The sequence below is a fragment of the Tachypleus tridentatus genome, chromosome 13 (genome assembly GCF_004210375.1).
Source record: "Tachypleus tridentatus isolate NWPU-2018 chromosome 13, ASM421037v1, whole genome shotgun sequence".
NCBI lineage: Eukaryota > Metazoa > Arthropoda > Merostomata > Xiphosura > Limulidae > Tachypleus > Tachypleus tridentatus.
The window spans coordinates 227,600,805-227,624,085 of NC_134837.1; the positions used below are offsets into that span (position 1 = coordinate 227,600,805).

Sequence of the window (23,281 nt, forward strand, 5' to 3'; positions counted from 1 at the left end):
TTTGTGCTTTTATGACATCCACAGCCTGTTTTATATATCATTGTATATTGGTCAATATGACAAGCACTTTTTCAGCCACAGCAACATATTCCACTTAATAGTGACTTCAAAATTTTATTAGAACTTGTCACTGCTTGTGAGAGAATTCACTGATATTATTATTCTGTAATCAGAACAAAATCTCTCCAATGAAATTTTAACATTCTCCTCACTAGAAGAGTAATTTGCATGACCACCCTTGCCATTAAAACCAAATATTGTTCTGCATACTGGGATTCACCTTTGAATATCGATATGAAGTCAGGGTACTTAATTATGCAAAACATTTTATTTAACATGAAAATCAAATGTTTACTACCTCAAAGCAGCATAGGAATATGTCCATAGACAACATTAGAATCCAAATTTTGATGCCCATGGTGAGCAGAGCACAGACAGCCCATTATGTGTAGCTTTGTGCTTAACTTCAAACACATACCCACATCTTGCAGGTGTAGTAGAAGATGTTCAGACTAAAGCATGAAAATTGTGTTCACATTTGATCTGATATATTTAACTGATGTTCATTTCAGAGAAATATGACAAATTATGACATTGCAAATTATATAAACCTTTATGTACAAATTAAGTTTTAAATAGGTCAGTTTTATGGATATATATTTTATATAATTTTTTTTTAAATGAGACATTTTACTTTTCATTACCATTTCATTAGTGTGGTATTGTACAACCTGCATGCCATAATATATGTTTGATATTTACTGTAAGTGTTGGGCAGGTGGTTATTGCACTCAACTCAAAATCTGAGAGGTACAAGCTCCAATCCCTGTCCCACCAAACATGCTCGCCCTTTCAGCCGCAGGGTTATAATGAAATGGTCAATCCAACTATTTGTTGATAAAAGAGTAGACCATCATGTACACTTCACAAATCCCTATTTTAATTTGTATAAATGTACATTTGTGAAAATCAAAAGATTAAAATATAAAACCAATTTTTCAATACCTTGTTGTTTTTTTCAGAAAATGACAATGTGAGTAATGTATGCCACAGAGTAATTTTTACAAATCTTACAAACAAAATTAAATTGAGTAATACCAAAGATATGGGCCTGACTTTTCCAACTGAGTTTCAAGAACACTGCAGGAATCTATAGCATGATCAATGCTTTTCACCATTAAATGTACAATTCATAATTATGTGAAAGTCAACTGTGCTATTTCATGTCAGATTAATTGCTGTTTTTTTTCATGTGAACATGCAAGTACAAAATTAGTAACGTCCAAAACATTTATACATCCAGTATACTTAACTGATATTTCACATGTTAACATTTAAAATAAAAAACTAACTTAAGAATAAAACTTTGTATTTTGTAGGCCTCATTCTTGAATGAAGCTTTCAGCACTGAATTATTGAAGGTAAGATAGTAGTTACATCATGAGTTTTGAAAAAGTATTAAAAATCAATGGGTCCATTTGGACCCATTATTGTTATGTTACTTCTTTTTTAGATGAACTGTATATTTGTGGTAAAATGCAATACTTCTGACTTTTATAAGACCTTTATAAGTGTGGTTTGGAGGCAGAGGAAAACAATTCCTACCATGTGGTAATAAGCCTAGAAGAGGCACAATCTGTACCTCGTAATGTTTTGGTAGTAAAAACAAAAGGTATAAAATTCTTATCACATGAGAGTATCACTGCAAGAAAGGTACAATATTTGGCATATATCCATGAACCCTAGCAAGAAGGGGTATTTGTAAACTTAATATTCTAGTTAAACTAAATATATTTAGTAATTTTTTATCACAAACTATACATCTGTGCTTATCTTTTAACACACACAATACATATTTTTTTTAGTCTGTTGATTTAGATTGTAAAAGTATTATCTACATATGTGCTATGCCTTCCCTCCGAAAATATTTAAATGGCCATCCATGCATATAACTGAAGCACTCATTAGTTAACCCTTTGAATGTAGATGGCTTAAGCACGTGCAAATGTTTTTCGAACCATACACTGTATAAAGCACTTGCATTCAGCAACTGGAGGCAGACCTTACACTACACAGCAAATCAGCAGTTAATTGTAGCACAGTAAGAATCTTTCTACCACAGGACTGTATAACAAAAAACGTTTAGATATATACTGTTACACAAAAGTAAAACAACAAAAAAGTATAATCCATATCATGCGATATTTAGATCAAAAGAGGTACAGCTCCCCCTATATAATACTTGCTGCTGTTACATCGTTGTATTAGAAGTGTTTATGAAGTTGATAAAATTATATTTCATCATTTCAATTCAGTTCACTCTGAAACAGTCATTTACACATTACAGCCACTACTATGTGTGTCCTAATCTAGTTGGCCTGAAAAGCTTTGGTATTTGGTAAAAATTATTTGTTGGCACTAAACAAGAGGAAGAAGATGTGGTATGGTTGATATATCATTGTACACTGTTCTTAACTTGAACTCGGAAGTTGTTATGTTTATTACAGCATTTGCTTATTGTGAAAGATACCAGATTTGATCCTGGGAAATATAAATGTTGAATTTACCCTAAAAAAAAAGAACCAGTTGTGACTGATATTTAAATAAAATACATTTTTTGCACAAATAGATAAACTGCACATAACTAGAGGAAAGTAGAAGTTATAGTAAGTTAGATGTGAAAGGTGTGTTAATAAAAATAAAAACAGCTATACAACAGATGACATATTATACTATAAACACATTATGAAACTAATTGAAACACTGAAATTTAAATGACTTTAATGAAATTTTATAAAATATAAATGATGGATTTACAGATCTGATTAGAGCTCCAAATCCCCCCTTTTTTATTACTGTAATTTGTCTGGGAACCAAAATATTCACCATGGTCATTTAAATAACTTTTAACATTTATGATAGGTATTATCACTAGTGCCAGTTCTTTGGAATGGTTTATATTTTTTGATGGGGTTATGCACAGTTATCACCAAAAAAGTTGAGAAGTAGCTTTATTTCCAGATCTTCTGAGTTTGGTTAAGCTATACAGCTCTACTGTGTTTGAACTTTGTTACTTCAGTCTTGACCTGAAAATTGAAGTGAAAACACTCATTAGTAAAGTTATGTAGTATTTTTGTGGTACTTTACATCCAGCTGGGCTATAAACTAAGGCCTGCAGTAGTGTGTTCCTTAATCAAGCAACAAATTTTGAAATATGCAGATACTGGAAGATGAAATAACAAGCAGTTACTAGTTTTTGATGCACTTCAAGTAGGTTACCAGCTTTAGCATATAAAGTCAGGACTAGACATTGCAATCCCTGCCCTGTAGTTTAGATGGTTTGGCTTTTGATTCCATCAAACATTTAATGGAGTTACAATTCTGGGATTGGTACACAGTCATGGTAGACTTACACTGATGATTTGACTTGGTAGAAAACTAAGCTAGCAACTAGACTGAGTTTACAGCTTAAAAAAGTGGACCATCTGAAAAGACATATAATTATGAATTTACATTTAGTTGTAAAAAGCATTGATTATGGTATAGATTAATATATTCCTGCAATGTTCTCGAATCTAATCCACTGTGAGGTACTGTACTCTCTCAGAATGAGAGAGCATGAATTGAATTTAGTGGTTTCAGCCAGTTTTGGGGGCATCCTTTCTGATAAGTTCATAAAGGAATTGCCAACCATTAATATGAGATACCATTTAGAAGTGTGAGATATTCACATCTTAAGAGAGGTGGTTTCTGTGGTAAATTATATTTATTGTAGTGACCTTGGTTTAATCATGGGAAAGGTGAAAGCCAAAAGCAACAAACATAAAGACAGCTCAAAATATGGGTCATTATCCATAAGTCAATGCATCACATCTAGCTTATGTTTTGCTAAGGGTAAAACTGCAGTCATTATATCCCTATGCTGCAGCTCAGAAAGGTTGGTTTCCTGTGAGTGACCAAGGTTATCGTGGTTTTCTATTATTTTTGTACTTTAGCTGATATCAGTGATAACTTCATCCGTATGTTACTCCAGGAGAGAAGACCAGGACAACTGTTTTGATTGTAGGTTGCAGAAGTAACATAAATGGAACACTCCATTTTGACTGACTACATAATAGATGCAGAAGTGCCAGGACAAGCTGTAGCTGCTGTTACTTTAGTATCAGGAAACTAATGGATTTCGAAGGGTGCAGCTGGCAAACAACTTATGTTAAAAGTGAGGTGGTTAGTTCATCTCTCTCAGGACTGAGTGAAGCTTGATGTGTATCTTTACTGATATGTAGTCAAATTGTGAAATTCCTAGTACAGAAGAGAATAAGTTCCAGGTGGATACTGTCACATATCAGGAATACTGAGTGAAGGTATTATCCTGACCATCAACACTGATTTCATTCTGGTAAGCACTATAGTTCTAAATGTGAATAAAAAATCTTATCTCTGATTGAGTATAGTTTGCATGAAATACAGAATGGAACACTCTGAAACAGTCATTCACACATTACAGCCACTACTATGTGTGTGCTAATCTAGTTGGCCTGAAATGCCAACTTCTTTCGACCTTCTTCGGTCATCGTCAGGTTCACAAAGCATAGACACTAAAATAAATATACAACGGTAAATCAGTTACAAACAGTAATGACACACAACTGCACAGATACAGTTAGTCATCCACCTAAATAATTACCCGTAATCTTCCCCTGAACACCAGGAATACAGCTTGTATTGAGGTATAGCCATGTTAAAGAATAAAATAATACAGGCTTTGGAGAATGTATAGTTAGCACCAGCAGTGATTAGTGAAAGAAAAATTAAATGAGCAGGTCTTGTATAGATTTTTGCTAAATGTATTTGATAGTGCATAATAGTTCAGAAATTTAGCTTTGACTTACGATACTGGAAAAAATTAAATACTAAATGCAGATTCAAAAACTGCATTCAGGCATTGGAGATGGTTTGTACGAGTTGTATCTATTCGTGGTTTTACAGTGGATAAGAATGGGAGGATTGAAGCTATAATCAGGGAAGTATGTAATCATGTTGACACTAGTAGTGGACCATGTGCCACTGAAGTATCCAAAAAACCTTATAGATGGAAGGTATGATGCTACTAAGGATCTCAGTGGTTATATGGTATAATCTGGGAGTACAACATGGAAATGCAAATAAACTATCTCAGTGCAAAGTGAGATCCTATTCATTCATTGAACGCCCTGACCCTGGAAATCATGTTAAAGTAAAAGCCATTTTAAATTTCACAACAATGTGATTCCATTAGTGACTGGATACCAAATTATATACTTTAAGAGCTCCAGAAAGGTCAGTGGTAAGATCCAGAACTAGCATGGATACTTCATGCTGTATATTTATATAGCACAGGATGAGGAATGTAGTGTGACTGCACATAGTCTGTGGTACTTATATCAGCAATTACAGGTGTGTAGCAGGGTGTTTTACCACTTATATCAGAGGCTTAAACGTGGTTCTCAGTCTGTGATAGAGCTGATGATTTAAGATCATGAAGTGGCATACTCTATAGACTTTTTATAATGTGTTTTAAGTTCTGACATGGAATAATGCATTGTGTGTGCAGCCTAGAAGAAAAGATGGCTTAGACAATATAAACTACAGCACATAATTGTGGGTTCTCATTTACGTTGAATAACGTGGGGTATCATTGGTCTTTAACCTTAAACAGAGTGAAGTAATCAATAGGTACTGTTTGTTATAAATTATTTCATTAAGTTACCTGAAGTGTATACATTATTCAATGTTTTAGCACAATCCATTGTTAATGTGTTGACAGAGTAATGGATAACCCATTTAACTGCCCTGATGAAATTCACATGATCATGGAATAACTACAATACTCATTTACTCTCTGAAATGAGCAAAATGTTGAATGTGATAAAGACATGCACTTGATCTTATCACCCTGTTAGATGGTTTGACAAAGTGCTTTAAGTGTGTGCTTCAAAAGTTGTTTAATTCCAGCCAAGTTGACCGAGATTAATACTCTCCTTATGTCATGATGATATATTTTCCAATGAAACAGAGATCGACTTGACATTCCCCAAACATGGTCATGTAACCACAGTGCCCACAGGAATCTATACAGTGACTGAGATGTGCACTGCCCCTGTACACAAACTTGTGAACCAACAGCCAGGAAAAGCTGTCATATTATAGAAAAGACGCTAAATCACACTTTCAAGGAATATCAGTTTCAATCTGGATACGTGGTATTGCTTAACTATGTGCTAGCAGCACATAATCATCCTGCTAATGGTTGAATAGGACCATACCTATTATTCTGATAAATTATTCCACTGACATATGAAATCTAGCATTCATGTGGCGCATGCAATATGAAGCTGCAACCTTATGGTACAGATGAATTTTTCATGCTCTGATTCGACTAGGAATTTGATTTTGAGATCAACAAGTCAGAGAAACAGGATGGTGATAATACTGTTCCGAGCACTTATGCCCATATCATGAGGAAATCGATGCTGAGACTACATATCTGAGAGCATATAATGAACCAGAGGAAGAGGAGGTGCATGAAAACTACTACTTATAAAAGATGCCGATAAAATTCTTCTGACCTATATGACTGAAACTGACTGCTCTACCAATAGCCAGCACTCCCATTTTATCGCAAAATCGATAACTGAATGAACACCTTTCCTTTGAGCTATCAAGTGGTATTGTTCAATGAAATGTATGAATGTCATTTTGTCACTCCCATTTGATTAGTTTTGGTGATTAATCCTAACAGATGTAATACCTAGAATATCAATAATTTGCACAACTGAATATATTTACTACAAGCTCAAAAATATCATCTGAAAGGGCTTTGCAGCCGCTGTTTTATGGGCTATTGAGAAATTTTCAACAATACAACTGTTTTATAATATTTTTCAAAACATCACTTAGTTTTAAACGACTGACACAGTGCTTGATAGATTCTCATTAGCAAAAAATATATATAATTCCTCATGTGCAGTGATGGAGATGTTCTTTTTACCAGCCCGGCATGGCCAAGCGTGTTAAGGCGTGCGACTCGTAATCTGAGGTTCGTGGGTTCGCATCCCCGTCGCGCTAAACATGCTCGCCCTTTCAGCCGTGGGGACGTTATAATGTGACGGTCAATCCCACTATACGTTAGTAAAAGAGTAGCCCAAGAGTTGGCGGTGGGTGGTGATGACTAGCTGCCTTCCCTCTAGTCTTGCACTGCTAAATTAGGAACGGCTAGCGCAGATAGCCCTCGAGTAGCTTTGCGCGAAATTCCAAAAACCAAACCATGTTCTTTTTACTAGTGCATACTATATATTGTCACGGAGTAAATTTTTATTTGTCTGTTTTTACTTCTTTTATTTCCAACTAAAGTGAATGTATTAATTCGTGTAAGGCTGTACAGTGTATCGATGTTTTGTCTCTGGGACAGAATTACTGAAACATTTGTATTTAGACAAATGGTGTGCATGTTGGTAACAAAGGGACAAATATTAATTTGGCGACTAAACGTTTAGCTGAAAAGCTTAAGTTCAGCTAAATTATGATGGTGATTTTTCAATTCATGGTGCATATAAAATACTGTTGAATTTCTACACTAGATAATGAAACATTACTGAATAGTGAATGTCAACATGTATCTACAGGTATAGACTACATCAGTTAGTTTGGAAATAGTTTTGGTTGGTTGTTTTGGTATTTTATGGCGCAAAGCAACTAGGCTATCTGTGTCTGGAAATAGCGCTCAAGCCTGTAATGGACTTTTGACACATAATTGTATATGTGACGATAATCACACGTTTGAAACAGGCATATGGTAATGTATATATGAGATGTTACACACATATATAAAACTTTACATAAAAGCATTCACGAATGTGTTATAGCACTAAACGGATTTTAATTATAATTTCGCACAAATCTACACGAGGGCTATCTGCTCTGGTTGTTTCCAACTTAGCAGTGACAAACTAGAGTAAACCAGCTATTCAGCACCACCCATCGCCAACTCTTGGGATAGTTTCTTGTCAACGAATAGTGGAATTGACCATCACATGAAAACACCCCCGCTGTTGAAAAGGCAAAAATATTCAACGATGGAAATTCAATTCAAGTGACTCCCAGATTGCGAATCGAACACCTTAACCACAAAGGCATGCCGAACTAGCATTAAAGGAATAAATTACCGAGAACACAATTAACAGGCAACATTTTAAAATATAACAAATAATTTTAAAAGTTTGGCAAAATTTAAGTATGATGTGGGAATGGCAATGTCAAAAGGTACAAAAACAAGGTAGGGATGAATGCACAAAACCATACAAAAATCCCTCCATAAGTGAACAGTGAATACTGAAGTCAGACTTTCAAACTTATGGCTATTAGCCGCTGTAATACTGTATAAAACTATTCAATTTAAAGTATTTTGTTCAAACCTGAATTAATGCAAATTTCAGATAATCAGCATTCACTTGTGGATAAAAGTTATTCTTGGAAATATTTGGCTGCTTATTTAGTGATTCATAAAATATTTTGTCCATCCAACAATATCTTATTTCTGTATTTTTGGCATTGCCATCCCTACATCATACTTAATTTTTTCCAAATGTTTTAGTATTTGTTCCTCTCCTTTTGTAAATAATTTCATAGAAGTAAGATGATAAGTGAAAACTTGTTTTATTTTTATAATTCAGTGGTAATATATATTGTTCATATCATTTTTGTCACTTCCTTTCTTGCACTTGTCCGAGGGTCGCGGGTTCGCGCCCGCGTAGCGCTAAACATTCTCGCCCTCCCAGCCGTGGGGGCGTATAATGTGAGGGTCAATCCCACTATTCGTTGGTAAAAGAGTAGCCCAAGAGTTGGCGGTGGGTGGTGATGACTAGCTGCCTTCCCTCTAGTCTTACACTGCTAAATTAGGGACGGCTAACACAGATAGCCCTCGAGAAGCTTTGTGCGAAATTCCAAAACAAACAAACAAATCTTGCACTTGTGAAATGACGTCAGATACTGATATTATACCATACAACTGGTCAGAATAGATTATTAATCGTGACTGATCATAACCTTTACTTAGAACTTAATAATGAAGTGACTACAGTAAAGAAGAGAAATATGAGAACTGTAAAACTGTATCATTCCTATATTCATGTTTGCATTCTTAGTGGCACTGCCATCTCTACATAATATTACATTTACACAATGTTTTTTATTAATTATTTTGTCACATTTCCCTCCTGACTGAAAGTTACTGTATTCTATAAATGTATACAATAAGATTTAGTATTACGCGTATTGATTTTTTTTACTCCTTGACTTCGTACATAGTGTAGAAGTTCGTTCCATAAAGACACCAATTGTATAGCGTAAAAAGTATTGAATATTCCACGTCCTATAGTCATTTAATGTTCATCTATTGTTGGCTGCTAGTCCTTGTTTCATCCCGCACTTAAGTTGTTTTAAAAGAACACAAACTAATCTCAAAGGGTAATGATAATGTCATTTACACTAGAGTTGTGATTTTTTAGCTTAATTAAGTAACTGGTTTGGCTTGTTTTGAATTTTGCGCAAAGCTACGCGAGAGGTATCTACGCTAGCCATCCCTAATTTAGCAGTGTATGACTAGAGGGAAGGTAGCTAATCATCACCACCCACCGTCAATTCTTGGGCTACTCTTTTACCAACGATTGACCATCGCATTATAACGCTCCCACGGCTGAAAGGGCGAGCACGTTTTGGTGTGACGGAGATTCGAACCCGCGACCCTCGGATTACGAGTCGAGTGCCTTAACCACCTGGCCATGCAGGGCCTTATTAAATAATACCATGCTTAATGATTTTTTGTCGTACTAAAGCTGCTGCAGAAATTCCACACATTTGTTTGGCTAGCATTAAAAAAATAAGAAATATGAACACTTTGGTTTTTTAGGAAGTTCCTAGTTCTCAACTTTCGCAACATTTTACAATGATATCGGGAATCTCACAAGCTGTGAAAGACTCTATTACGGCAATTAGACGCTCAAATATGGCTACAATTCAACTTAAGCAGCTATTTGTAAGAATCGTGAATAATATATTGAATACAGCAGACATTGGTTTCTCGGTCCAAGATCTTACCATAAAGATCCAGAGTTATGATGTTAAATCTGGTTAGTGTCCTGTGAAGCATTGAACAAACTTTTCACACTAGACTTAGTCTTTGTTTTATATAACAACCAGGTGATAGATGGGGTAATGTGGCAGGGTCTTAGGATAACTGAGAACTATCAGAACGGTAATGACAAACTTAGAGAGTGCAGCAATAATTTGAGACCAAGGGCAAGATCTGAAGATGCCTGTGTTATTCAAGCTGCCTACGGGTATTAGACATCGCGTTCTTCAAGTAGTATATACATTATTACTACGAACATATTGGCATGACACTCAACCACGAACTATGATTTTTAGCACTCTGCTTGTAACAAAGAATTTAGGGCAGAATATTTTTTTAACCAGGCCATAACAACTGAACCCACATTTTAACATAATTTTTCTATCATTTGGAGTTTATTTGCCCCTGCATTTTCAATTCTGACATTTGTTATCTTTGTTTTCAACTAGTTATCTGTGTCTAGGACACTCTAACATTGCAGATAAACACAATATCCATTGTAAGAAAACGGGAGAAAGCCTATGGTGAGAAGTCTCATTTGGGCAATTGTACAGATTACCTGGAGTATTGCATCCTTCCAACCTCTCTACCCCCAGTGACGTAGAGTATGTACGCGGACTTACAATGCTAGAAACCACAGCAAAAAATCAGTCTCTCTCACTAAATTTAAATACTTTACGGATCTAACAAATAACTTATCACAAACAGGACGAATGGAAGGGAGATACTAATATCCCTGAACGTCTCAATTTGGGAAATTTATTTCCTTTGAAAAATAAATCCCTGTCACGTAATTTTTGTGTTTTTTATTTTAAAAATATTAAAACACACAACAATTAACGTTGTGTAATAAACAAAAAAATATTTAAAATCCAATCATCTGTCGCAAAAAAGGGACTTGCTATGTTTCAACGTCGCTGATATAAAACACAAGAATGTTAAGAATGAATGCTCTGTGACATATAGATACAACGAAGCCAACCTTCATTCTTATCTACGATGAAATTATTTTGACTGTGCTTTATTATTTTTTTGTTTTCTCTAATATTTCTAGCCAACAGTTTCCCCCTTCCCTCCGATATAATATGGTCTGTAGAAGTTACAAGTTCAGCTAGGGCAGAGTTTTTACTTTTATTTTTAACATTTCTCTTATTTTCATTTACTCTAGATTTTAAATTTCTTATAGTTTGACTAATACAAGTACCACCACTTTCACATTCAACTTCACGTTTTTTCCATTACATTAGTTCCATTTTTAGTTTTACTTAGTAGTTGACTAATTTTATTCAGTGGTCTAAAAATTTGAATCAATTCTTTTTTAATTTACAAATGAAATTCACATGACAAACATGGAACACATGTTAAAACAACATTTTTAACTCTATTTTATCAAATGTTGATTTAAGTTTACTTTTTTGATGATCGTCTGCAGAACGTGTGCATGAAAATTTCTACAAAATATATAAATACACGTGACTAAAGATGCATTCCACAGTGTTTATGAATGAGTAAAATATGATGAAATTTTCTGACATCTCACTACTTTGGGGCGGGTACATAAACACCTTGCATTTCTTTTGACGACATAGTTTTGACATCACTATAAAGTTATCTTCAGTTTTTCACGTTCAACATTGTTATCTTCAAAGTTTTGTTCACTTAGTTAATTTACAATATTTTTTCTGTTCTCTTCCTTTTTATCACTTTTTTGTCCACTGCTTTATATGTCTTACATCAACAACAAAATCAAATCTTATGCCACTACAATTTCCACATAGTGACACTACAATAAAAATTTAACACAGACGGTTTTGTTTAACTTTCATTTGTAAGAAAGTCAGTTTTATGATTAATATTATGCAACTTTCGATATTAATATTTCAGCAACGGGAGAAGCGTGATCTGTATAATTGTCTCTGGTTAAGAAATATAAAATTTCATGTCATATTAGATAGACTATAAAGCATTATTCATTTTAAAAGATTGATAAAATTAGGATGTGTTATATATGACTTAAAGATAAGCAGTTAAAAGTTATAACATATATAAAAGTTATATTTCATTCATATTTTTCTTTAAACTTTTTACATACACAAAACCTCTAGAGAAAGATTTTTTTAACAGAAGAAAAACGTGAAAATAGAATATTTTAATACATACGCTACCTTTAATTTGTAGTATTATGTAAAGTAATGATGCTAATTTTTCTTATTTTCCTTCAGCGAATCTTTGGAAGTAGTTGGGTACAAAGTAATTTACTAATTTCAGATATTTTTTACCATGCTAAGTAATTACGCTAATTTTTCCTTATTTGTAATTTTTGCAGATAATCTTTAGAAATAATTGTTTTTGTTTTTTTTTATAGTTAAAAACAAAATTATTATTGATAATTTCTAATTTTTTTCCGGTCATTTCGATTTTGTTTTGAATTTCGCGCAAAGCTACTCGAGGGCTATTTTTGACTATATACATACATGATATAACTATAGATAACTTAGAAGTGGACCTAATACGTGATAAGGATAGGAGATTGTAATTCTTCTTTTGAATGAAGAATTCCCAGTAAGCACGAGATAGCTGTTAATGAGGTCGTAATTGTAGGGGATTTAAATTTTTCAAATATAAAATGAGAAATGAGAAACGTTATTTCATGAGGGAGAGAAGTTTTAAGAAACTGTTCATGGTGATATTCTTCACTAGTGAGTCATGGAACCAACTAGTAATGATATTTTAGATACATTGTTAACATCTGATATAAAAACGGCTGATAGGGTGGAATTTGAGAGATATCTGGGTAAAAGTTGTTATTGTTCAAACAGGCTTGATGTGCTACTGCATGTAACAGGATTAATGAAAATTTGTTTCGAAAAACAAATTTTGAAAGGATGATACAAGAATTTGAATTGTGAATTGGTTAACTAAATCGCGTAGACACACTGAGAAAATGTGAAAAGCTTTTAAAATATATTTCTAAAAATTGAAGACAGAGGCTTTCTTATTGAAAAAAAGAGAAGACTGATACAGAAAGAATAACATTAAATAAAAGCACAATACCTTTAAGAAATTTAAAATTATTGATACTACGAAAGAGAATTTAATGAATTATAGAATATCAAGAAGTTGGTCAAAAAGAAAATTAGGAAATTAAAATGTATATTAATAAAAAATAGACTGAAAATGTAAAAAATAATCGTTAGGATTTCTTTAAATACATTACAGGTAAGTAACATTATTGTATGGGAGTTAGGCTAGTGAGAGATGATACAGGAAGAAACATACTTGATCATTATAAAATGGCTCGGTTATCAAAACCTTTATTTTTCTACAGAACACACACTTTGTTTTTCAACCACGTTAACTCCATACACCCCGACATTAAGTTCGCCTGCGAGCATGAGAAACTAACCAAATAATATTTCTCAACCTTAAGATCACAAGACCTAATACCATAATTCAAAACAGAAATCCGCAGAAAAGTTCCTGGGACTCAGCACATGAAAAAAAAAAAACAAACAACAAATCATTAACATATTAAGCAACCAAATTAACATAGTCACACAATTCTGCTCACCTAATAAAATTAATGATGAAATCGATCAAATAAAACAATAGTTCATGAAGATCAACAAATTTCCTTTGAAAACCGTTAAAAATTATACACATACACATCTATACTAATAATACAGTCAACAACAAATAAACGATGACAAATTCATTGAAACAACTAACTGCAAAACTTTACATACCAAATATTCCTTATATTAGCGATAAAATAACCAACATTTGGGAAAACAAAACACACAACAAAACATAACATTCCAGTAAATACTAAATCCATTCAAATAACAGGTACAAATCTAAAGTCCATGCTATGTAAAAACATAACACCAATATTATTTATAAAATACAATGCAATAACTGCAATGTCTCCTATATTGGAGAAACAAGCAGAAAAATGGAAACCAGATTCAAATAACAAAATAAAACACCTTCGCACGTTTCTGAACACTGCAAATCAAATAAACATAGAAAACATCAACATACAAAGTAGGGAAACAAATACAAACAAACGCAAAATCAAAGACGCCCTGCTTATACAACAACTCAATTCAAAATTGAACCAATATAGAGAAACTCCTTTATACCTGTACTAATTAATAACCTAACATCTAACTGCGACGCCTCCTACAATCACATGCACGTTTACACCGTCATCCCTAAGACATGCGCTCAGCAACGGCCAGTTACAAACTCTTTATTAACCTGAAGTTAACCAAAGAAGGTCGAAATCTGAAGATGATCTAAGAATGTCGAAACATTGTTCTTTGCTTTATTAGTAAAGTGATACTTTTACTTCAAGTGGGTTTCTCGTCATCACGAGTGTTCTGTACTTTATTCTAATTAAAGTTTTAACATCTATACCAATCGTCTTTACACAGTCTCACCCAGTTTGAAATGAATATTTTTAAAATTGTGATTTGTAACTTGTGATCAGAACAACTGATAGATAGATCACCCATCAGTCATATTGTAACGTTACATTATTCGATTATATTAGCTCAAGAAGTAGCTCTGAGATCTGTTGATTTGTTGCCTTTGTTCTAATATTCAGGTTCAAGATCGAGGACAGTTAGCTTACGTAGATTTACTCGAATATCCAAACCAAATCATATATCAATACTCACTTGTAACTTTTGGAAAAGATAGAAGAACAAAGCGAAAACATTGCTAATATGCGATGATGCCACATGTTCACATTAAATTGTATATTCTACTATTTCAAAACGAGCTTTGAAAGGAGCTTATTTGGTGGATCTTCAAAAATGTGTGAAGCACAAGTTGATACAACCGACCAGTCATAACATGTAAAGAGTTTATCTCCGTACAACCATATAAACTAGGGAAACTCCTTCAGATGTTTGTTTGTAATTAAGTACAAAGCTACACAATTGGCTCTTTGTGCTTTGCCCACCACGAGTATCAAAACCCACTTTCTAGCATTTTATGTCCCAAGAGATACCACTGTGCTACTGGAGGGGGGCCTCCAAATGTTAAATCCTCCTGACTAAGGATCACTACATAAAGATTTTCTGGACAATTTGGATGATATTCATCTTGGAGTACGTTAATCGTATTTCAAATTTTTACTTAAATCTCAAAAGAAAAAAAAATTCACTTAGAAAATAACAGTAGTAATATACAACAAAAACTTGTTCCTTTTATAAAATACCTAGAGTAAAATAAAAGAAAAACACTTGTTTCGCTTAGAAACCAACTGTAGTAACACAAAAATAAAAACACTTGTTCCTCTTATAAACTAACTGTAGTAACATAAAACAAAAACTTGTTCTTTTTATAAACTACTTGTAGTAACACAAAACAAAAACACTTGTTTCTCTTAGAAAATAACTGTAATAATACAAAACAAAAACACTTACCCCATCTAGAAATTGCAGTAACACAAAAATAACTTTTTCCACTTAGAAACTAACTGAATAGCACAAAGCAAAAACAGTTGGCCTTCATAGAAACTAACTATAGTAACAGAAAAGAAAAACACTTGTTCCTTTTGGAAACTAACTGTAGTAACACAAAATTAAAACATTTGTTTCTCTTAAAAACTGACTGCAGTAATACATAGCAAAAATCAACGCTTATCTCTCTTAGAAACTAACTTGTTCCAATTAGAGGGCCCAGCATGTCCAGGTGGTTAAAACACTCGACTCGTAATCCGAGGGTCGCGGGTTTGAATCCCATTCACACCAAACATGCTCGCCCTTTCAGCTGTGGGGGCATTATAATAATACGGTAAATCCTACTATTCGTTGATAAAAGAATAACCCAAGAGTTGGCGGTTGGTGGTGATTACTAGCTGCCTTCCTTCTAGTCTTACAAACTAAATTAGGGACGGCTAGCGCAGATAATTTTGCGCGAAATTCAAAACAAACCAAATCAAATCATCTTAGAGACTGACAGCTACCTGAAAGACAAATAAACGAATGCAGTTGCGTATGATTATATTTTGGTAATTTAACTGCTGTATTGTTAGGTGTCGTAGAAACATTCATAAACGATGAAAGTTAATCTTTACAGAGGAGAATATATATCAAAGTTTCTACTGGTAACGAGGCTACACTATGTAGTACTACTACCTTGATATTATGGTATTCTAAATAAGTAATGAAATCTAATGCTATTTTTAGATGTAACATTATGTTATAAACTTAACTGGAATTAAATACTCATAAAACATTGACATTTTCTAGCTCTCCATATTCTGTTGTTATTATTATTATAATAGTAACATTCAGTGTTGGCGAGTCAGTGTCTGTTATTTTGATTACAACTTATCTATTCATATTTTCTTGTAGTAAATTAGTTCATAAAAACACCATAAGAAGACACCACTGTGACGCAGCCAAAGTTATATTTATTAACAACTTGCCTTAATTTAAATCATAGTGAAGTACTTTCCCGTTTGAAATCAACCACAAGCAATTTAGAAGGAAAGAATCTTGGAGAATAAATGAGAAAGCGTCGAAACGAACTCATCTCAACAGCAACCAGTAAGTACTCAGTTTTATATGTTGTAATCTGTTTGAGTGGTTTGTGAAACGACATGTATACACGTGTGTTTGTTTATGAACACAAGTTTTTCTCTAAATCTTGAGAGGTTTGTAAAATTTCAAACTTCTCCTCTCAGGTGCGAACTTTCACAACAGTTGCAGGACGAACAAATAGAAATTTTGAAAGGAATATTTGTTTTTGCCCGAAGAGAAGCCCTATATTCAGCGTGCTTTTCGAAAATTTTCTATGGACTGTTGTTATCAAGAGCTCACTAATTCCGGGAAAGAGAAGGACAACTTTTTCGACGCGTCACAACAATGGATTCCAAAGGGAAAGTCTGGATGTACAATGACGACCGTAACTGTCGTTTCTGTGTATCCGAAGGTGATATTTTTTTATGTAGCAGATAACGAGCACCGTTCTTCCACCTATATAGATCCAGTAAACAATTTATCTGGCACCTTTGTGGAACAAAACTGCGAGGAATATTGTGGAGCTGAAGATATTACCACACCAACATCACATCATAAGGTATGACAGCTTCTTCTTTATTAAACAGCTCATTTTCTGTATTCAGTTGTTTAAACTGAAAACTAATTAACATAACTTATAAGAAATAAATTTTATTCTGGCCTGCTGCATTATCACTTACAGAAGGGAGTCAATTAAGAAGTTAATTTTTGTTGTTTTAAAACAATTTTAATGCAAATAGTAGAATTGTTTAAATATAGTTTTTTGCTTTCAACTACAATATTGTTCACTACCCATTCTAATTTATTAAAATTGAATGAATGTAAATCAGAATATTTTTGTACTTTTTCTTTAGCTGTTCCCAACTGTTGAAAAAGTGTCACTTGTAATATGTTTTGTAGTTCTTGGCTGTACCTTAACTTGTAAAGTAATGGCCAGTTTTTCTACTGACATAGATGTCAGATCTTCAGAGAAAAGGCCAATACAGAGTGGGTTTGAACTTCAACAAAAAACCAGAAAAGGGGATTTCTTACCTTATACAAAACAATTTCTTAAAAGGAACAGTCAAGGCTGTACCACGATTTTTGATTTCCAAGAAAGGACTCTGTAAACAGAGCACTGGAGAATATCTGAGAAACTTACAAAATGGTTTCAACTCAACTGTGTTAAAGTAATTAAACCTCAAATCAGATGTGTAACAATGTAGACTGTTCTCAAAATGCAGGCATCAGCAGCTATAGGAATCAGTATTTACAAATACTTTCCACTAGCTGGACAGTGTTGTATTATACAATATATAGTACACATATCAGGAGCTGTATGAATCAGTATTTACAAATACTTCACACAACACTGCCCACTAGCTGGACAGTGTTGTATTATACAATATACAGTACACATATCAAAAGCTGTAGGAATCAGTATTTACTCATACAATATATGACATTTTATACTTTTTCCCTTTCAAACCAAAGTATTAGTTTAAAAATTAAAATGTTTTGTACATTTCTTGTTTTTCAGTACTTTGCTAGCTTTTGACTCTTATCCAATCTTTCATCAGGCTGTAAACCACTTTCTAAAAATCAGAGATTAAAGGAGTTTGAAAATCTTTGTCATTTTAATGTTAAGTGTAGGTAGCAACCCAAAATTATATTTAAAAGTATCAACTATTATATCGTTGAGGCCCAGCATGGCCAAGCGCGTTAAGGCATGCGACTTGTAATCTGAGGGTTGCGGGTTTGTATCTGCATCGCGCCAAACATGCTCGCCCTCCTAGCCGTGGGGGCATTATAATGTTACGGCCAATCCCACTATTCGTTGGTAAAAGAGTAGACCAAGAGTTGGCGGTGGGTGGTGATGACTAGCGGCCTTCCCTCTAGTCTTGCACTGCTAAATTAGGGATGGCTAGCACAGATAGCCCTCGAGTAGCTTTGTGCGAAATTCCAAAACAAACAAACAATTATATTGTTGAGTGGAAATTACATACTCTGTGTCATTGTTAAAATTTAATGTACCTACTAAACTCTGTGTTAAATGATCTTGTGATAAATCTAAAATAGGTTATTTTTACCCTCCAGTTGTTATTACAATAGACTGTTCTACTTGGCAGAAGGGATAAGTGTCAGTATCGGGAACATACAGACTGTCTTCTTTAATGTGTATCATCAAAACATGAATTCATTTCAAATTTGATGTAAGAAAGGTTTGTTTTTTTTTTAATTAGCTAATTCAAACATATTATTCTTATGTTGGTTTAGATGTTTTTTTAATAGATTCAGTAGAAAAAAATGTTATAACAGAAAATGATTATGAATATTCCACATTTACAGAAATTGATCTAACTGGAATGCAAGTTGACGAGGCTCTCCAGAAGTTCCAAATATTTTTTTAGGTATATCAGTAAATTCAGTATTTATAACAGATAGTTGTGTAGAGGTTTTAAAAAATTAATATAGAAATTTAGAATATAACAGGGTAACATCTTCTAATTTAGTTGTTAGACTCAATAGTATTTTTTCAACTCAAACAAGTCAAGAAGGTGCTTTTGGTAAATCAGGTTTTTATGCCTTCACTTTTGAGAACTGATTAGAAGAAAACTAAAGTTTATAGACTAGATATATGAGGATCTAGACAATTAGTTCACTGAAAATTACATGAAAGTCTGGATAAGGTCTGAAGATTGCTTGAAACTGATAACAAACAATCTGGTTTACACATAAAATATCATACATTGATAATTAATTCCTGAAAACCAAGTGTAATCTTTACTTTAATTTTGTTCACAACATAACATTAAAGATATAAAAAATGTTTTTTTTAAGATCCACTTGAACTAACAGTTTTTATAACATGTGTTCACATTTAGGGAGAATCCATGAAAATTGATCGAATTATAAAGGTGTTCAGCTACAGATACCCCAACTGTAATCCTGATATAGTTTCAGGAGTTTTCTCCTATAGTTTTCTGATATAAACACAAACATAATCTTTGTTCTTGCTTTTGTCATTATAAAGCTTAATACAGATCTGCATACCCTGAACATGAAGGCTAACATAAGGATGAAGGTGAAAGACTTCATAAAAAAACCTGAGGGGTAAGATGTGACACTTGGATAGATATATTATACTTTTGTAGAATACAGTGATGTATATTTAGAAATAATAGGTTATTCTTTTTTGTCAAAACTCACCACTATAATTACATAGATTATAATGGTAATGTTTTGATGTCAGTTTCATAGAATATTATCATTATACAAACATGTAATCTTGAATCTCATCAATGTTCAGATTTATTTTCAATTTCTATATTACTCCAAGTAAAATTACTCTAGTAACCAAAATATACTTTAAATAGTATATGGTTAATATCATCACTATTTTAATTCTTTAAAATTCTGTTTTTTCAAGAACTTCACTGATAAATGTTTGAGTCTATAACTAATGACTTTTTTAAAAATTATTTTCATATTATAAGTCCTGTTATATTTAAAGTGATCAATAAGTGTTTATGGGTGGTATAAATGCACGCAGAATGTTTGTGAGCTATACACCGTATACACATTCAACTACCGAAGGCGAACTGTACCCTATCTCAGTGGGCTCAGCAGATAACACAATGTGACTTTGGTATAAGAAAATAACAAACAAACAAACAGCAAATCAGCAGTCAATGGGTAAAAAATAGTCAACTCATTCTTTTGTATTTTATCATACATGAATGCTTAAATTAATCTTTAACCCAGCCTCTTATTAAATTATACATAATCCTGTCTTAATCCAGCCTCTTATTGAATTATCTAAATCCTGCTTTAATCCAGTTTCTTATCTGGTTTATACAATATTTTTTCTTAAATCCAAGTTATTCTGCAACTATTCATAATCCAACCTTTTATAAAGTTATATTACAATATTCACTTAATCCAACCTCTTATCACTTTGTACTGCAATTCTCCCTCAACAAATCTTTTTCTTCAAGTTTGTTCACATGTTCCACAAGGACTTGTAAAAAATTATTTTTCATATGCAAAGCTTGATTCTGTAGAAGTTGTTCTTCACGTCATGATTTAAACTCAAGTCCTCCAATAAGGTTTAGTATTGTACTACACGTGCTTTATACTGGAATCCTTATCAACCCTTTTTCTTGCTGGAACTTATGTGAGTGAAAACTAGTGATAAACATTCCATAAGTATGTTGAACAAATGTTTTATTAGTTTAAAACCATAAACCTTTGTACTATTGTTGTAACTAGCAGTAGATGATGGTCAAGATATGCTGTCAAGAATTTACAAAAGAATTTAAAACTGGTTATGACCATGTAACACAAGTAATGAAGGTACAGCAGATGATTGTTGGCAAGAAACCAGTAAATAACTGAATTACTTATTTCTGATTGTTAACATAGTTTTCTCTTCATTTCTGTTGCTGTTTTCTTGACATTTTCGACTTCTTGTTGAATTATTCGTTGAGTAAAGAGCCCAAAGTATCATCTTGAAACTGTAGAACAAGTCCTTATAAACTGTGTCTACGTGACATTGTTATAATTATTATTATAATTCAATTACGGACACCAGTCAGCAGTCGGAAGAATGAAGTTTCTTTTTGTACCTCTAGAAATATTTAGTGAGATATTTCTCAACTTACATACAAAGGTACCAAGTTATTAAATTATTTTCAAAGTATAACATTGTGTAAAAAGAAAATATTCAGAATATAATGCAGTAAAAACTTATGCTTTCTTTAAATGAAAGGTTTATTACAATGATGACTTAAAAATGAATGCACAGTAAATAAAATGAATGAGTTATATTATCTCAGATTAATAATTGATTGATTTAACCTTCCAGAAGTTAGCCCAGCCTCACAGAAGACTGGTCTCTCCTTGCTAACTGTATGAAATTTATAAACAAGAAAGAACGAGCAGGAATCCATCAGAGAGAACTGTTTCTCTTTAATGATATGCTTATGGTAAATATAATGGCTTATATCAGACCAGTAGAAGCTGTATTTAATTGTATAAATCTATTAATTTTTTATCCTCTATTTTAATACAAGTTTAGTTTATTTTGCAGCATTTTCATCAAACCTACTCATAATATCAGTCATATTTTGTACTCATGATATGAGTCTTATGTTCTACTTTACTGTGTGATAATCTTATCATGCCCTGTTTTATTTCTTTACTAAATGATCAAAATGTTATTTATGTCACTATTTTTTAATTTGTTGTTTGTATACATTAAAAATTTCAAACTTTATTTTATTTAAAGATGTTTAAGTTAACTTGTGAAGTTAATCATACTCACTTATCAAGAACATTTATCACTACAGTGTGGGCTGTTAGATAATTCAAATTGAAAAGAAAAAGCTTAGAGTACAAGGCTATCAATGATATTTCAGTCACACAAGGTATGCATATTTTTAGGTCTGTTAAACCTTCAGTAAAAAGAAAACCAGTTTTACCCACAAGCCCAAGCAATCTTTTCCGTTATGTGGGATCAATGTTACCATTTTTGAAGCTCCATGTATGATAATGTTAATATATTTTTAGTTTATTTCAGGTTATTTGTGGAATTTATTTATCATTATGTAGAACAAACTGCTATATTTTTTAGAAAGTTTTCCATTTTATGGGTTTTCAGTATGTGCAAGTAAATGCATGTGGGGTGTTAAAGAGGACATTTGCTTTCACCCCTATCCTTCATTTATGATCAATAGAAGCTCCCAGAATCTGGTAACAATATTGAAAAACATGTATAAAATTAATTTAATGTTAAGAAGTGGAAAAGATGACTGTGTAGTCATTTGATTTCACTAACTTAACAAGTAATGTTTAAAATATCACCACATCCAAGGGTTCTCAACATTCCTCCCCTCCAAGATTTACACCACCTCTAAAAAGTTTTTTTTGGGAACTCATGTACATGAACATATCATAAGTATGAACTTTTCTTGTTCAAACCAAACCATTTAGAGTCATATATGAAAGACAAACTTCATGGCTGTGTTTACTATGAATTTGTTTCAATATTTCTCCACCTCTTATCTCTAAATCACAGGTGTAGAGGGATCTGTTTAAGACTAAGGAAATTCATAGTGTTGAGTCACCATGTTTTTCTGACTTTAGGGATACAGATGTAAATGTTGGTAAGGTAAGAGTCGTATTCAGCTTTATTTTTCTGAGAGGGTGGTTGGAATTCGAAATAGGTTGCCTTCAGATGTGGTGGAAACAGTTTATTTAAAGGAGTTTAACAGGAATTATTGATATATATCTGAATGGTAAGGGCTGGCTCCATGAGATATTTCAGTGTTTAATTTAGTAGATAAGATAACTTGGATACACCATACAGCTAAAGGTCCCTGACTGTTCTTTAGTTATTATGTAATATTATATTTTACTTGTTTGTTAAGATAAAGAATGATGAAATATGTTAGATATGCCAAACTGAATTATAAACAGTAGTAAAAATTAGGCTTAAGGTTAAAAAGAAGCAGTCTTTTATAATTCTTATAATAATTTACACTACTTTTATGGTTACAGTTTATCCACATGAAATTCTGCTTACACAGGGAGTTGA

General features: G+C 32.9%; 1 protein-coding gene across 3 annotated transcripts; it reads left to right on the plus strand.

Annotated features, from left to right (window-relative positions):
• Window positions 1-16,531: 16,531 nt before the first annotated feature.
• Window positions 16,532-21,963, plus strand: LOC143237555 (IQ motif and SEC7 domain-containing protein 1-like). Of its 3 annotated transcripts, XM_076476957.1 has the most exons (4): window positions 16,546-16,731; window positions 16,869-17,263; window positions 19,718-19,797; window positions 21,551-21,963. In XM_076476957.1, exons 2-4 carry the CDS (start codon window positions 16,979-16,981, stop codon window positions 21,555-21,557), a joined length of 372 nt encoding a protein of 123 aa, XP_076333072.1. In that variant the 5' UTR covers window positions 16,546-16,731; window positions 16,869-16,978; the 3' UTR covers window positions 21,558-21,963. The 3 variants fall into 3 exon arrangements, with proteins under 3 accessions (XP_076333071.1, XP_076333072.1, XP_076333073.1); XM_076476956.1 differs by lacking the exons at window positions 19,718-19,797; window positions 21,551-21,963 and adding an exon at window positions 17,659-19,708 and having other exon boundaries at window positions 16,532-16,731; XM_076476958.1 differs by lacking the exon at window positions 19,718-19,797 and having other exon boundaries at window positions 16,549-16,731.
• The last annotated feature ends 1,318 nt before the right edge of the window (window positions 21,964-23,281 follow it).